This window comes from Gasterosteus aculeatus, chromosome X, assembly GCF_964276395.1.
Source record: "Gasterosteus aculeatus chromosome X, fGasAcu3.hap1.1, whole genome shotgun sequence".
NCBI lineage: Eukaryota > Metazoa > Chordata > Actinopteri > Perciformes > Gasterosteidae > Gasterosteus > Gasterosteus aculeatus.
Window position 1 is genome coordinate 9,454,379 of NC_135698.1, and position 15,894 is coordinate 9,470,272.

Genomic DNA, 15,894 nt, shown 5'->3' on the forward strand with positions numbered 1-15,894 from the left:
TATTTGTTTCCTATGTATGTGTATGTCTTTATTTTAATGTTTCTTTACACTTCTGTCTGATTTTGCATCCTTGCATGTTGTGCAATATTTATGTTTTACCATTTCCATTTCAATAAAGTTAATCTTTTGTGCTTGTTGGTTTTTGCTGTGGGTGTCTCGTTGTAATGGGAGATGTCCATGTCACAAGTGACTGTGATTGATTGATAGCAAATATTGACATGTACTATCTCCGTCTTTGTAAGAGTGGGATTGGCAGTGTTCCTTTAGGTTAGACAAATTCCTTTCTGTAGATGTTGAGGGGTTATTCTTAAAATTTATAACCTAAGATTTAATTGGATACGATCTGTTATGCATTCAACTGGAAATAGTTCTACATTGTGTTTTTTCACAATCTAATTATAAGGCCAATGACTTTTATAAAGCGGTTGCCTTGTTAGGACTAAGTTCAAAAAAGGTTTGTTGTCAATCACATTGACATTATCAATATGCATAACAACAACAAATACAAAATGTTTGGTAACTAGTTATATTTATGGACCATTTGCTGAGGATCAAGATGGTTACATTTTTGATAAAGAGGTGATATTTGTCCTGAACCCAGGTAAAAGTGTCCGTCTGCCTTGATTACAGCACTAAGTGAATCCACGCTGACTTTGAACAGAGATGATGCCAGAATCTTTCATGAAAGTATCAGACACGGTAGAGTATCTTACAGTACTAGTTAAAAAACTTGACTTAATTAGTATTGCTTAGGCTAACTCATACATTACCTGATAGGTTTACTTTTTGTTTTGTAACGCTACTGCTTAAATTACTCTCAAATTATATTTGTCAGACAATCTGAATACATTCAAGCATGCATCTAACATTGACTAGTGATTTCAGTGCATGTGCTGAAGTACAAATCACTATACAAATCTAGTGGTAGCACAGTTACTATAGTTTTTAAGATGACTGAACATGTGTTGAACGCATTTCTGAAAAAAACATATAATTTTTTACCCCAGCTGGAGGCCCAAACTGGAATATAGAAGGTGAGAGAGCATCACAATTCCATTTAGTAACCTAGACTGTATGCCTCCATGCTGCATATCATCGTTCTGAATGATTCACTTGTCTGGTTATTTTTGGAAACAAATTCAGACTTATTCTGGAATGACCCCCATCTCAGTAGCTTACAACACAATACACGGCATATAACAGATCTGTAGTAGCCAGCATGTCAGATCAAATCTAGGATGAATCCTATCTCAATGGTACTAGATTTATTTATTTTAAATCTTAAGTTATATACTAACGTGACCTCCCTTGTGAATAGTTTTGGAATGACTGCATTACAGTGCTTCCACAAGCCCATTTCCAGTATTCATGTTCATGCAATTTCGCAAAGAAATCTCATGTATATGGTGTGATCATACTGTAAGTGTTACAACGAAAACATATTTAAAGTGATTTGCAGAGCATATATCTTACGACATTGTATCCAAATTGTTGATAGAATTCTGAAGTTTGATGTTGCCATATAATCAATATAATCAAATGCATTTAGCCAACAGGCACCATTTCGCTAAAGTCTTCTACCCATTTCTTTTCAGCACTATTGGTGCATCTCCTTGGTGGAATTATATCACTGACAATACAAAGAGACACCTGGCAGACCTGTGCACATTCTATCTTTAGTGACAATCTATTGCATCGAACATCAAAGTGATGACTCACGTTTCTAATATAGACATTCTCCACCAACCTGCCTTGCTACCATGGCTTTGGATGTTTTTGGAGCCTTACAATAATGATGCGAAATGTAATACAAGACGTTCATTGTCTTCTGGTATTAAGTGGAATTGCTTTGTGGTTATATGGTTGTTGATTCTGTACTATAGACAGGGAGTTTGAAGATACTGTGTAAATATTATACAATTATTATATTAAGAATAAAATACTAAATTATTTCAATCATTTATGCTACCCCACTACAACATACTGGTATACTATATCCTCATAATTTTAGTTTTTTGTATTATTATTATTGAAATAAAACACACAACGGGACAACTACAATCCAGTGTTCTGTCTGAAATTATTAAGTAATACATAATTTTGAAGGGCTTCTTTCAACAAAAACGTTTCATATACACCAGCTATGAAAATCTTGCACAACTTAAAATGCTCTTGAAAATGTATTCATCCTTCATTCAGTGTTTGCAGTGGCCATCTGATCTCACAGTCAGCATTGATAGGGTGGACCAGGTTTATCCTTTTGCTTTCACCGATCCATTCAGAAAAGAGCCAGCTGGGATGTGTTTTACACTTTGTGATGGATAGTAACTGTTTCCAAAAGCTTGATTGCAAGCGGGATCTCTGTCCAAGTAGCCATTATCGTGTTTTTATCAGATATTTATCGGGGATATATAGAGCGTGTTCAATTTAAAACTCTACCTCTGCCTGTCTAGCCTACCACCTTAGAAGAGAGGACACAGATTGGTTTGATAAGCCAAGAGAAGGGGATCCGCAGAGCGGAAATACATCAGACAGGAGACAGGTGAGATCCGAGCTGGCAACGTTCATCTTCCCACATTTATTTTACTCAAACAGTGAACTTGAAATGTTTTCTGGAAGTAATCACATTTCATCATTCGGTAAATTCTTTAAAATTCCAGATGAAACTGGTGCATTATGCCTTCCCTCACACTTGCATCAAGCTAAAGAGAGACCCGAAAGACACCAGCGTGTCAGGTAGAACACAGAGACATTTCATCATATGACTGAACAGAATCAAGTTGTATCACCATTTAGCTAATTTGGATTTGCTTGTTTATTTTTCCCTCAGGAAACGGTCTTGGGATCCGTGTGGTAGGTGGGAAGGAGGTCCCGGGGAGCTGCGGTCAGATTGGATCCTACATTGCCAAAGTTATCCCTGGTGGTGTGGCGGAACAAACTGAGAAAGTTGTGGAGGGTAAGAGGAAATTGAGGAAAGGAAAAAATATAAGTTAGTGTATATCTACCCCAACTGGCTTATTTTCCGTACTTTAAAATGTAATTATTGTCTTTTTATTGTCAAGCATTCAAAATTGAAAAAAAACTAGAATTTTAAGTTAAATTGGGAATAGTAGATGACTTGCTTTGAATTAAGGTATAGAAGGTGAGTTCCTTTGACTTTGCTACACGATAAACACAATAAATATCAGTGATGAAGCCGATGAGATTAATGGTGTAAATGTAGATCTCTAAACTGCTACAGTATTTATGTTCGGGCCGTTCTTTGCCTCAATCACTGAATTCCAGATGGAGATGTGGGAGGCTGCAGTAGCCTTCGGTTGTTGTGGTCACGTGGCCTTCAACCAACACAACACGCCTGTCGACTCACCCATAACAGCACCGGCCCCCATTAGTCTTTGGAATCATTATAGACTCACAAATACGGGGATGAAGGAATAGACAAAAACACACGTCCCTATTTATTAATTTAAAGCAGAAGTCTAATATGCAAAACCGGATTTTATCTTTTTAAGTGAAGCTTCTTAATTCTACTAATTGAGATGCAATTGTTTGTCTAGCTGTATTTTCATGTCGACGTACTGTGTTTGCAATCCTGTAATGATTCAAAACCACAACCAAGTAAAAACATAATAGATTCTCACTGGGTGTACTACAAATTAGAGCATTTCTTCTGCTGTGTGAGTGTGTAGAGGTAATCATGTTTCACATACAGAGGGGGGGGGGGGTAATTTGCCAAAAGCATATTACATATCATGTGGGAATTGATATCGCACTATGACTCTGAAGGTTTCTGCCTGCCTTTCTCTCACCACAGGGATGCAGGTGTTGGAGTGGAACAGAATCCCTCTGACGGGAAAGACTTATGAAGAAGTGCAATGCATCATGGGCCAGCCATGTGCTGAGGCGGAGCTCTGTGTGAGACTGTGAGTTACATCTGTCATCATTTACCCCTCAATTCCACTTACAGTACAACCTGGTAACGCGGCACCCATGTACACCTTCTCTCCTCCCTCCTTTTCCTTCTTCATTCCACACCCAATCATCTGACAAATACCACTCTCTCAATTGTTACTGCTGAAATACACTGGTTGATACTCCATTATGCATTTCCTGTATGCATCCAAACAGCGACCTTAATATGCTGTCTGACCCTGAGCACCCACAAGCCCTGGAGCACCATGTCCAGCTTAAGGCTGGTATGTACACACATTTGTTGATGAGTCTGCATGCATGCACGCACGCATCAGTGTACCGATTTCACATAATTACAAGGTGAATTACGAAAAACATTTTCCTCAGCAGGTGGGCAGCGTTCCCCTGGAGTGGATCCTAAGCAGTTGGCGGCAGAACTGCAGAAGGTGTCCCAGCAGCTGGCTCCTGGAATGTGCGGAGCCGGGCTTGGGACCGGGGATTTAAGTGTCCTCTCCGCACTTGAGCGATCCGCCCTCCTGCACTCGGGTACCGGATCGGCTGCCTCCAGTGGCGTGCCAAGCCCGGGCCAGCCTGCATCTCCTGCCATCAGCAAGAAGCAACGACACAAGGTAGCAGGCGTTCTACTGCCTTAGCTCAGAACGGGTTGTGAAGCTGTAAAGAGTTCAGTACACAGTGTGATGACAAGAAGGGACAAAGAAAGGGGGAGAATTATTTCACAGTTCAAAGGTGGATACATTGTGTGCTCTAATTTGAGCACAGGACTGCGGAACCCTGCAAACACCCTATTGGTATTATAGCATGCATGCTGGCACTGGTAAAACAGTGTGGCTTTATTCATTCAAATAGGAGCAGGCGCTTTGCAGGAGCTATAATAAGCTATGGTGCAGTTCATGATCCTGGGTATGTGTGTACACACGCAATTGGATTTAAATGCAAAAGTGCCTCATTACATGCAAATATTTTTTTTTAATTCCTTATTTTTCTATGAAAGAGGATGTATTATATAATACCAAATACCATTTATTGGTACTGAAATTATAACGGAAATCAACCTGTTTTTACCTCAAATAATTGTTTAACGTTCTGGAATTTCACTGAAGGACTTTTGAATCCATTACACAGCTCCTATAGTGAAATGTCCCCTGAGATAGACATAGTGTAGATCCATTGAAAAAGCATTACTTGGCTTATTTTCACACACGGAAAACCTATTAATCTGTAAACTGACGGGAGCAAAGTCAGAGCACCATTTATAAAATCATAATCCCATAAGTCTGTTAGGAGATTTTATTTTAGAGTAAAAGGTAATGCAACGATCATTTTACATTTCATGTATCTTCCTTTTTTTCCTGAAGCCGATAGAAGCAATGAGGACAACTCATCTCATCACCGGAGAAATTCAGGTATTAAAAACTCTGATCAAAAAGTAGCAGAGAGATGTGTGGCGGCTGTAGTTTGCTCGTTCTCACGCAGCCTCGTTTTCCCTCAGCTCCAGATCAACTACGACAGGAACCTGGGAAACCTCATCGTCCACGTTCTGCAGGCTAGAAATCTGGCTCAGAGGGACAACGACGGTTACTCCGACCCTTTTGTCAAGGTCTACCTCTTACCGGGGAGAGGGTGAGCTCTGAGTGTGTTCACAAATGTCCGGTCTGTGTCTGCCTCTGTGCATCCGTGTCTGTCCTGTTTTCTCTCCCCCTATTTCTTTCTGACTTTATATTTACTGTCCCGTACGGAAACTGACTAACTACGCCAGTTTGTATGCGAGAATGAGACTGGACATGATGATATGAGGCAGTCATTTGTAGGTGAATTGATCATTTAATTGGATTCAATGTCTGTAAATGGATAGATGGGTGTTTAAAACTGTATACAAAAGCTGTTGAATTACTTGGACGGAGACAACATACGTGTGTAAATATACTATATGCTGAATTGAACAGCTTGACTGAACTGACAATCCCGCAGTATCTTGCCTGATCCACCGTCTTACCAAGAGTCTGTGAACAGCAAGGGAACGGACCGATGCAGCCTCTGTCTGCTCTGCAACAGCATCTAATCGTAGATAATGACCCCATTGGACATGTTTATGAGATTACTAGCCTTCTCTGTTGTTACACCCTGTGCTGATTGGAACTAAAAGCTCTGCAGTAGAGCACTTTGGTTCATCTGGTGTTTCACTGGAAGTGTATTTAGAAATACATTTGTCCGACATTAATAGTCCACAGCCCCCAGAACAGTGAATTAGGCATTCACCCATGAACCAGTTGTAATCATTGTGAGGTTTTTTCAGTCTTGCGTCACATACATTGCTTGGGCACAAAAAGAGAGATACACCCTGCACCCAGAATGTTGATTGCCTCAGCTCTCTATCCTTTACTGGCTTTTCGTTGAGCTCTCTGAGCTTCTCTGACTGTTTTTTGTGTTTTTGCTTTTCTTGTTTGTGATATCCGCCCTCCTCTTCCTCTTCTGGACTCCCTCAGCCAAGTCATGGTTGTCCAGAATGCAAGGTAGTGTGGTGCTGATCTTTGCTTTTTGTTGGTGTTATGTTTTTACTTTCTGTAACTTATGTCTCCCCAAGTGTTTTTCCATCCTTTTGTCGTGGCCTTTTGTCGTTCGTCCAATTGTCGGCTCTATTTCATGGTGTCTAAGAACACTCCTGCCATTGCTTTTTTCTCTCCATGCCTCTCACCTTTAGCTTTTCACAGTCTCTGTTGCTGAAGTATTTTATCATTTTGTGAAAGACAATTTCAAGAAAAACTACATTTGTTTGTTTCTGATGTCTCCACACTAGGAGATTGATTATTTATTTATCTATCTATTGATCTATGGATTGAGTACATCATAGTTTGGTGAATGTCTTCCGTGGGGTCAGGCAGGAAAGATACATTTTGATTTATTTACTCACAACCAATCATTCTGAATATCATGACTTATCAGTGCTGATAACAAAAGAAGGACCAGGTACGCCCAGAAGACCATGAACCCAGAATGGAACCAGACCGTCATCTACAAGAACATTCATTTGGAGCAGGTAAAATTCAGCACGACAATAACACAACATACTGTATGTGCCAGTTTAGGTTAAGTGGATGTCTAACACACTGAAGGTTTCTGTCCTTGTGTCCCTGGGGCTGTTTGCTGTATCCTTGTTTAACCTTTTCTCAGCACTCCCAAGACTCGAGTTAACAACCATCATTTCTGCTTTCACACATTACAGGCGGCCTAATTGTGTGTCATTTTTACAAAAAGAGTGACAGAAACGTGTTGGTGTTTTTCGTGGATGTCTGTGTTTGCTGATATGAGCGGTTAGTGACGGAGACACCACCCAAAGTACAATTACCACGCAGAGGGATGAGTGCAGATACACCACATTGGCTCCTCCAGCTTCTGCTAATCAGCCAGAGACTGCCGGGCCATAAAATCCTGCTGCTTTGTTTGCTTGAACACACAGAGATACATTTCCATGCCCCCCCCCCCACGTTGCTGTATCAAAGTACACATTCAAGTTTATGCACTCATGCGACATGTATTGGAACAAACACGTTCTAATGTAAATAGATGTACTTGCTTCCTTTCCTATGACATTAGATGACGCTCATATTGTGAGCTTGCATTCATGCCTGTTTTATGCTTCCTCCACTCACATGCAAATAAACAAGGGCTCATTTATCGCCATCACACATACATGCACACAAGATCCTTCATCGTAACATGTGCCCTTCTCTCTTGTTCTCCCTTTTAATATTCAGTTAAAGAAAAAGACGCTGGAGGTGACAGTGTGGGACTATGACAGATCCTCCTCAAATGACTTCCTTGGAGAAGTGAGTGCTTTTGCAGTCTTATTAAAAGTGTGTAAAAATGTCAAATGCATTTAGTGTTCTTCGGTGAGGTGAGCTCATAAAAATGGCTCCGTTCCTCTGTCTAGAGTCTGGAATATTTATTTCTCTCGTCACTGTGTGTTTGTTCATTTTGTCTTAGGTGTTGATTAACTTGTCAAACACGGCTCAGCTAGACAACACTCCTCGCTGGCTGCCTCTGAAGGAGCAGAGCGAGAGCATTGAGCATAGCAAAGCCCACCACGCTTCTCAAGGCCCTCCGGGGTCTGGGTCAGATCAGGGTTATGGTGGTCTGGGACACAGCCTGGGCCATATGTCAGTCCCCGGGATGGGGACGGGACATGCTGCTGGACAGGGTCAGGGACCAGCCGGGAGTCAGGATTTACCTAAGAACTCTGTGATCAAGAGCAGAAGCCACGGCATCTTCCCTGATCCATCCAAAGGTGAAGTAAACCTCAGTGTGAACACATTCAGGTCCTCAATTCCCATCATTTAAATGACATAAACGCTATAAACTGTATATGAAACATGGAACAGTGAGGGCGCAGTAAAGAGAAATGCCGTAAACACGGTGGATTCATCTGCATTTACTTTCTGTTTCTTTTCCCCCCCAGACATGCAGATGATGCCTTTGGAGAAGTCGCACAGCAGCCCCGGCAGCTCCAAGTCTTCCTCTGATGGTCAACTGCGCTCCCATGGCCCCTCGCGGAGCCAAAGCAAGAGCAGCGTCACTCAGGCCCACCTTGAGGACGCCGGGATAGCCATCGCTGCCGCCGAGGCCGCCGTGCAACAGTCCCGCCTGCAACCAAGTAAATCCCAACCTCACCCATAACACACATTCCCGAGTCATGCTTCCTTTTTCCCTGTGCATGCAAGCTTTGTTGAGATACCTAGTTTATTAAAAACCTGAACCTCTAAGCGCTCACCTCCTTAACATTTGAACTTTGTCTTCGGCCCACCTTATCTCTTTCTCTAAGTAATTTGATTTTATCAATAATCTTAGTTTAATATCGTCCTTTAAGTCATATCAATTTTATTAATATAATCACTAAACAACTACAAGGAAAAGGCAAAAGACCAAAAACTGTCAAAAGTTATTTAATTATGTATTTTATCGTAAATTTAATTTAATCGTATCGTAAATTAAATGTTTAGAAATATGTATAAATTTCCACATGTCATTTGGCATTTCCCATTTATTTATAATTTCTTGATGCCTATTTTTAGAATCCTAAGTAGGTCATGAAGGTGCTTTATAATTTTACATATTTACACAGTAACAAAACACAAAAGAACATGTGTACATTTGTTTAGGTCCACAATAAGAGTACTTCCAAGTGAATTGTGCATGTGCCAATCCCTCGCATATGGTTTCTATAGACCCCAAGTGTGAAGAGCTCCAACCCCAGAATAGAAACCAACTGGGATGGTAGTCCCTGACCTCTTGCACCATATTAACACAATCTAAACAATATCCACCGTTGTGTTTATGCTTAATCTTTAGTGTGATGCCCTGACAAAAAAGGGACTATATTTTCTGAGACAAGGAAGCCCAGTGTCAGAAATATTAAAGCATGCAGTTGCAGCTTCCCTGGCTACTGTTCCCTGGCCACTGAGGACTTTGTGATGCTGCAGCCTCTCTGTGTGTGCATGCATGTGCCATATGAATGAACCCTTAGATAAGTGACAAAACACACACAGACACACAGGCTCCCCTCCCCACCCGATCCTCTGCAAAACCTGCCGCCTTAAAGAAAGGGCACACAAATGTGAGACTGAAGCAGTCAAACCAGGAAACACAGGCACCCCAAGAGGTTCAAAAGTCAACAGGATGCTCACTCAGCGGCCAATGAGAGTAAAGCGGTCAGCTGACCATGAGAGGAACAGAAGTGTCGAGGGAAGGTGAGGCAACGTAGGATGTACTGCTAAATATTATTGATCCTAACGTATTAACCTTCATGCAATATTACTAAAAACAAAAAAATGAATAAAAACAAAATTACTTAACCATATAACCAAATGTTTAATTAATTGAAGTAACAGGAAATGATCATTTTTTTGTTTTGATGTTTGTTAATCTTTGAGTGCATGTTCATGTACTGTTTTGTTTATTCTTTTGTGGATGGCATTGTGTTTTTGTAATTGCCTACACGAGTTATGCTTCGCACTTTATGGAAGTACATTGTTTCATAGCAAATGTATGACGTTGATATTGTGAAAACCTTCAGCCGAGGACAGAGACACTTCACATATTCCCTGAACTGATCACGTTCTGCCTTACGCAAGAGCATAACTCAACAGCAGCCATGAGCCGAGATTAAACAATGAAATCTCTGAAATAATATAAATAGTTGATCACTCAGAAACTCAGTTTTTCATGTGTGGATTAAAGGGAGCATTATATATGTCTTGTGAAGGGAACTGCTGTTGTGATCTTTCACGAGTTAACCGAGGTAATTTCCTCCACACTGCTAAATTCAAGGACGCGCTGTCATCTACGCTGATTCGTCCTCGCCCTGATACGCGGTTATGTGACGCTTAGTCACATTATGTGTGGCAGACAGTGTCGCTGTCGGTGGGTGATAGCTGGGGGGTGTGAAGTGTTTCTGTTGGACATGTATGCATGTGTGGCAAAAAACTGAGTCTGTAAAGACGCTCACGGTTTGTTGCTGTGTTCAAATAATCACAAATGAATGTTCAGATAAGTAACTAGGCAGAGTGAGTTATTATTTCCTCACCATCACACTCCCCCCTGCCACCCTCAGGACCAGGACACCGACTTGGTGATGTCTCAGGGTCTGTGGTGCTTTCTGCCCCGAGTCTTGTTGGAGACGCCTACGAAGGTCTGGACGGGGACGAGGGGACAGTCATTGGAGTGGACAGTGCCATTTTTCAAGTGCCACGCATGTGAGACCATTTGTAGGGTTTTCCTATTACGTCAACGTAACGGCATCGCATCAGATTGGTAATCAATAGGTCTGATGATGCTCATATCTTTTTTTTTTCTTCCCCACAGCGGAAAGACTATTCCAAACGGCACGGACAAAAACCAAATAGTGACCCCAGAAAATGAAGGCAAGCTTAAGAATTATTCTCTGTTTTTAGTTGTTACTCGATTTTATGTCTCCCCCTGCTGGGCACTTTGTATAACAACATTGTTTAATTCTTTATTTATTTACTGAGACACGCTTTTAAACCACCTTCACTGTGTTTTCGTAATGACTTATTTTAATCATGGATTAAAATCCTCAGTGAAGTGCTTAAAGTCTAGAAACAATATTTCCCTTCATGCAGGAGGAAATGTGGATGTCACAGTATCCTACCCACTGTCATAACTATGTCTACATTTCATGTAGCTCAGGTGTCATGGTGTCTGCCGTCCATCTCCAGTTACAGTTTGGAACAAAAGAGATCAAGGTCATTTTGGGGCTTGGCTGCTGTTACATAAAATGAGGGTCTTGGGGTCTTTTCCGTGGTGGCCGATAACTCATATAACACATTTAACTCAACCTGCCTTCTTAAATGTCACTGGAGACATATGACAGTAAATAAAACTTTCATCCTGCTGCGAGTCCGATTTTGTTATGTGTAATTGTTAAATACTTGACATAATCATTTCTAAGTGTGGGAATTTGCCTACAAGTTTTTAGCAGAGTTTAGCCAATCCCCAAAAAATACATATTGAAATAACCATCTTATTCTAAAAATGCATGACCAACATCTCTCTTTTATGTCTGACTTTTAGGCGGTAAAACACAAGTAATGGGGGAGATCAAGGTGGCTCTCAAGAAGGAAGTCAAAACAGAAGGGGACCAACTGGTCTTGGAGATCCTTCAATGCAGAAACATCACCTACAAGTTCAAAAGTCCCGACCACCTGCCAGGTCTGCAAGTAGTGTGTAGCCCACTCGCGCACATGCATGAGTGCAAGTATATTGATGTGTTGTTTTAGAAACAAAAAAGTAGTCCGCAGGTTCGCTAATCCATATTCGTGATTCCTCTCATACGCCTTTAGATCTGTACGTGAAGTTGTACGTGGTCAACGTAGCCACTCAGAAGAGGATCATTAAGAAGAAGACCAGAGTTTGTCGACACGACAGAGAGCCCTCTTTCAACGAGACCTTCAGATTCCCCCTGAACTCAACTGGACACTCCATACAGGTAAAGCAGGCCACCAAATGAGAAAGATGCAAAACATGGAACTAGCTTTGACCATCTATCCAACCTGAGTCACACATCAATGTGTCCTTCGATCCGTGTTTAATTTGAATCCTTTGCATATCGGTTAGACCAAATTGATACTGATTTGCAGTAATATGTGGGCTAATTAATCCTGCTTGTCCAGTTTTGTTGGCATCCCGCGTCTCATTGTAGCTGAGTGTCAAGTCTTAAACGTCATTAAGGCGAGTGAACCTCCTGAGGGGCTGTATAGGACACGAGCGTCTAATAACAGGCTAATTCAATACAGACTGTAGCATTTGACTAAATACTGGCAAATCTCATACTCAGTGACTCGGTAAAGGGAGAACTAAGTGTAATGTGCTATATATATATATACAAAAATATATATGGCCTTTTTTGTAATTAATGCTAATATTAATATTATTAAAAAGGCTTTGTTTGCTTTGTATTTATCTTAAATATAAATATCCATCATCAGATCAGACTTTACCGGTGCACTTTTCAAAATGAGATGGGATTTGGGAAAGCACAAACATTTAGAATAAAGTAACAACAGCGTAAACCATGTCGAATCTGCTTCCCTCTCAATTGTATCTCCAGCTTTTCTTGGTGTCCAATGGAGGAAAGTTCATGAAGAAGACCCTGATAGGGGAAGCCTACATCTGGCTGGACAAGGTGGACATGAGGAAGAGGGTGGTCAGCTGGCACAAGTTGTTTGTCAGCTCCACTCAAACCAACGCCTGAGCGGCGCCACACCAAAAAGACGGAGACTCGATGGAGGGTCGACGAAAGGTGAAGCCGGAGAGGTACTAGTTCAGAGATTCCATTTGACAAAGACATGAATATGGGAAAAAGAAAAAATGTCATGAAGGTAAAATGAAAAGATTCATTTGTTTAACTTATTTTGTCTAGAATTCATAAGAAGGACAGAATTATGTGCTAACATCATAATAACTCCATCATCAGTCCAACACTGCCAGCACACGTGTCCTCCTCTTCTGGTGTCTGCTGGCTTGTGTGATGCAAACAGGAAAATACCACAGCAGACACTGAAACACACTTTCTTACCATAGATTCATTTACATAATCCACTTAAACCTTGTTGTTTTGGTGCTGTGCAACTGAGCTAACATATCTAACTGGGGGAAAGATGTTTTTACTTTGATCATCAACTGAAATTGTCTTTTCTTCATACGACAGTAATTATTGTAATTTCAAAATGACGTTTGTAATTTGTGTGGACGGTATTCTTGTTTAATGATGAAGGAATGCACGGTGTTTGTGTACTATCGTCTTTCAGTATCATGAAAAAGAGACAAAAAATAGAGACACAAACAGGCGGACAGATTACTTTTGCTATGGGCTGAAGAAAAAAAATGTACAGCACCACAGACTGTATATAGATATATCACACATGCAGATTACAGGCCTATCAGAGAACCATATTGTACAGTGTGATGTTTATACAATATACATAGATATCGGATGCACAATATATCTAAATACACTATACACTATAAGAGTTGTTCTGTTGTAACTAGATTATATATAATAACATATAGACACCTGCCCTTTAATTGAGGCTGTGGTGGCGCGCCGACAATCCAGTAGGCTACGTTAGTCTATGGTGCAGGCGGTCTTAATAGACTTGAACGTGGACGTGGACCTATGTGAGCTCAAAGATGTAGCTCCTTCCGTCCTCCGGTCACACCGATGCACCATTAGACATTCAACAGGGGTGTGATGGATAGCACATTTTAAAAGGCTGAGATGAAAATACAGTGACATATTCACATTTTACTGGTCTTCTAGAATCACAGGTATAAAACCACAATAAAATGAACAAGTTGCTGTGTTGAACGTTACTTGCCAATTACAGGGAATGATAGGATTTTACGTTCAGGCTGTTGTAGTTGCTCAGAGTGTGCTGAAATATCTCTTTCTGTGTCGCCTCTAATGTTGTTGCAGAGTTGGGATTCATACTAGTGTGTCAAAACCATACATGGGTCATTACCATCCTTGGTTTTACCTAAAAAAAATTATATTCAAATTCAAGATAAAATGTTCCAACCAGTCCAATATCAAGGGTTCTCTGTGCGTGTGGCTGTGCTGTAGAAGTCCCTATAGGCGGTTTTTATGCAGCAACACGGTGAACCAGCCTTTCTCACTGCCTGTGACCAAAATACTCCCTCAGGCTCCCTGGGGTTCAGTTATGTGGAGAAGGGAAAACGTTTTCATCTTATCACATGTTGCTGCCATATCTACAGAATGAAAAAAAATACTATCAAGTGACCCTCATTTCTGTTTGGTGTATTTAGACATATCACAGGGCCTGATGCAATTTTTTTAAGAATTAATATAAAAGAGGAAAGAACAGAAATGCGTAGAACAAGACGGCACTGCATTCTTGTATAAAAGGAGAGCAAAAAAAAAGAGAAAATATTAAAGGAAGGGAGCGTGGTTGGTCATTCACACAATTATTTTGCTGTGCCAACTTAGCTTGTTTTCAAATTCCATTGGTTCTTAATTCTATGCAACTTAGATGTGTTTAAATGCATTCGCTTTTTTGGAAATAAATGTTATATCTGTAAAAAAAAATGTCTTATAGAAAATAACTTTAATTTGTACATCCCTGAAAGAAAATATTAAATGAATTGATTTTTTACTGATTTTAATATAAATTGTTAACACATGTTAGCATTTACTTGGAGCTTGTGCACTTTATTATTATATATTATTTTTTCTTCCGGTCTCATTTTAACTGTCATGACATGGAAGATTATGTGGTTGGTGTTTCTGAACTGAAATGAACTGGATCAGGGTGTATTTGGTGTCAGAAATAGTATGGTGCAATTTTGTATTTATGTGGCAAAAGAAAAAGCAGCAGACACGTTCGGGTTCCTAAACTAACCGCACAATCTGGGGGGAAAAATAACTACTGCATACTTACTTCATCCCGTTCACAGTGTACCTACCAGTCTGTGTACAAAGTACAGTTAATAAGACGTATTCCCTAAATGCTCAGTCATGACTGTTTAAGCCCTCGTGTTTCATTAGACTTCCTTCCAGCTAATTACTGTTTGTTCAGATCAGATGTTGCCTGTATTTGTGAACCCATCTATTTGTTGTTGTTGTTCTGAGGGGTGTGAATGTGACTCAAGTCCTTTGACATGTGTACATAAAGTGTTTATTTTCTACAAAGATTGAATGTTTATATTGTCCAAAGTTTGAGCATGTGAGTGTTGAAAAAAAAAATCACAGCAGACGTACAACTGTACAGCAATGAGTGTCTGTAGTTGTTTAAGGGGAGTTGACTGTGTAATCAAAAAATGTGCTGTCAACCAATGACTATATGTGCAACCATGTCCCGCTGAAACAACTCAAAGGGGGAAAAAAAATCTATTCAACTTCAATAGTTGTCTGAGACTTTGTGTTTTGGGTGTTGCATGTTTTGTTGATGGTTTGTCCAGATATTTTGCATACAGATTATGTTTAAAAAGAGACACGATATGTATAGATTTATCTGTATGCTGACTGTAAAGAAATATGCTTGTAAAATGGTCTTGTTTTTCACTCATGTGTAAAACAAAGACTCTAATGTTATGGTTTTGTGGTTGTACACAGGATGTATTGAGATAATATGCAAATTGTGCTGTAAAATCAGCTGTTTTCCCCTGAGTCTAAAGAATAAAGAAGAGCTATATTACACATGCGGGCTTGAGCTTGTTTTTGTTTTGATTCCTGAAAATGGGACTTTTCATAGTATACAAAAACAACGAAGCAGTGCGGGTTCTCATCATTACCACTATGTGGTGCTAGAGTGATATTTAGATAAGGCCTCATTCGCAGTAAGAATGTGACCTGTCTTCAACACCTACTTTTCTTATATTTTACAGTTTGATCATAGTTTATTAATACACGATACTGGAAGGTTTTAGTTT

General features: G+C 40.2%; 1 protein-coding gene across 7 annotated transcripts in view; it reads left to right on the top strand.

The window, feature by feature from the left end:
• The window catches only part of LOC120808762 (uncharacterized), a 51,630-nt gene extending 35,969 nt beyond the window's left edge, over window positions 1–15,661 (top strand). Inside the window, exons 19-38 of one of the 7 annotated variants that reach the window (XM_040161874.2) lie at window positions 631–699; window positions 1,008–1,034; window positions 2,454–2,542; window positions 2,661–2,736; window positions 2,831–2,956; window positions 3,815–3,923; window positions 4,129–4,196; window positions 4,300–4,541; window positions 5,289–5,336; window positions 5,423–5,553; window positions 6,417–6,443; window positions 6,874–6,967; window positions 7,686–7,757; window positions 7,915–8,215; window positions 8,387–8,581; window positions 10,538–10,679; window positions 10,789–10,847; window positions 11,518–11,655; window positions 11,787–11,932; window positions 12,554–15,661. In XM_040161874.2, coding sequence (XP_040017808.2) covers window positions 631–699; window positions 1,008–1,034; window positions 2,454–2,542; window positions 2,661–2,736; window positions 2,831–2,956; window positions 3,815–3,923; window positions 4,129–4,196; window positions 4,300–4,541; window positions 5,289–5,336; window positions 5,423–5,553; window positions 6,417–6,443; window positions 6,874–6,967; window positions 7,686–7,757; window positions 7,915–8,215; window positions 8,387–8,581; window positions 10,538–10,679; window positions 10,789–10,847; window positions 11,518–11,655; window positions 11,787–11,932; window positions 12,554–12,697 — 2,303 coding nt within the window. In that variant the 3' untranslated portion in view covers window positions 12,698–15,661. The remainder of the gene's footprint in view (window positions 1–630; window positions 700–1,007; window positions 1,035–2,453; window positions 2,543–2,660; window positions 2,737–2,830; window positions 2,957–3,814; window positions 3,924–4,128; window positions 4,197–4,299; window positions 4,542–5,288; window positions 5,337–5,422; window positions 5,554–6,416; window positions 6,444–6,873; window positions 6,968–7,685; window positions 7,758–7,914; window positions 8,216–8,386; window positions 8,582–10,537; window positions 10,680–10,788; window positions 10,848–11,517; window positions 11,656–11,786; window positions 11,933–12,553) is intronic. The other 6 variants (XM_040161876.2, XM_040161878.2, XM_040161881.2 and 3 more) reach the window with 6 other exon arrangements.
• The last annotated feature ends 233 nt before the right edge of the window (window positions 15,662–15,894 follow it).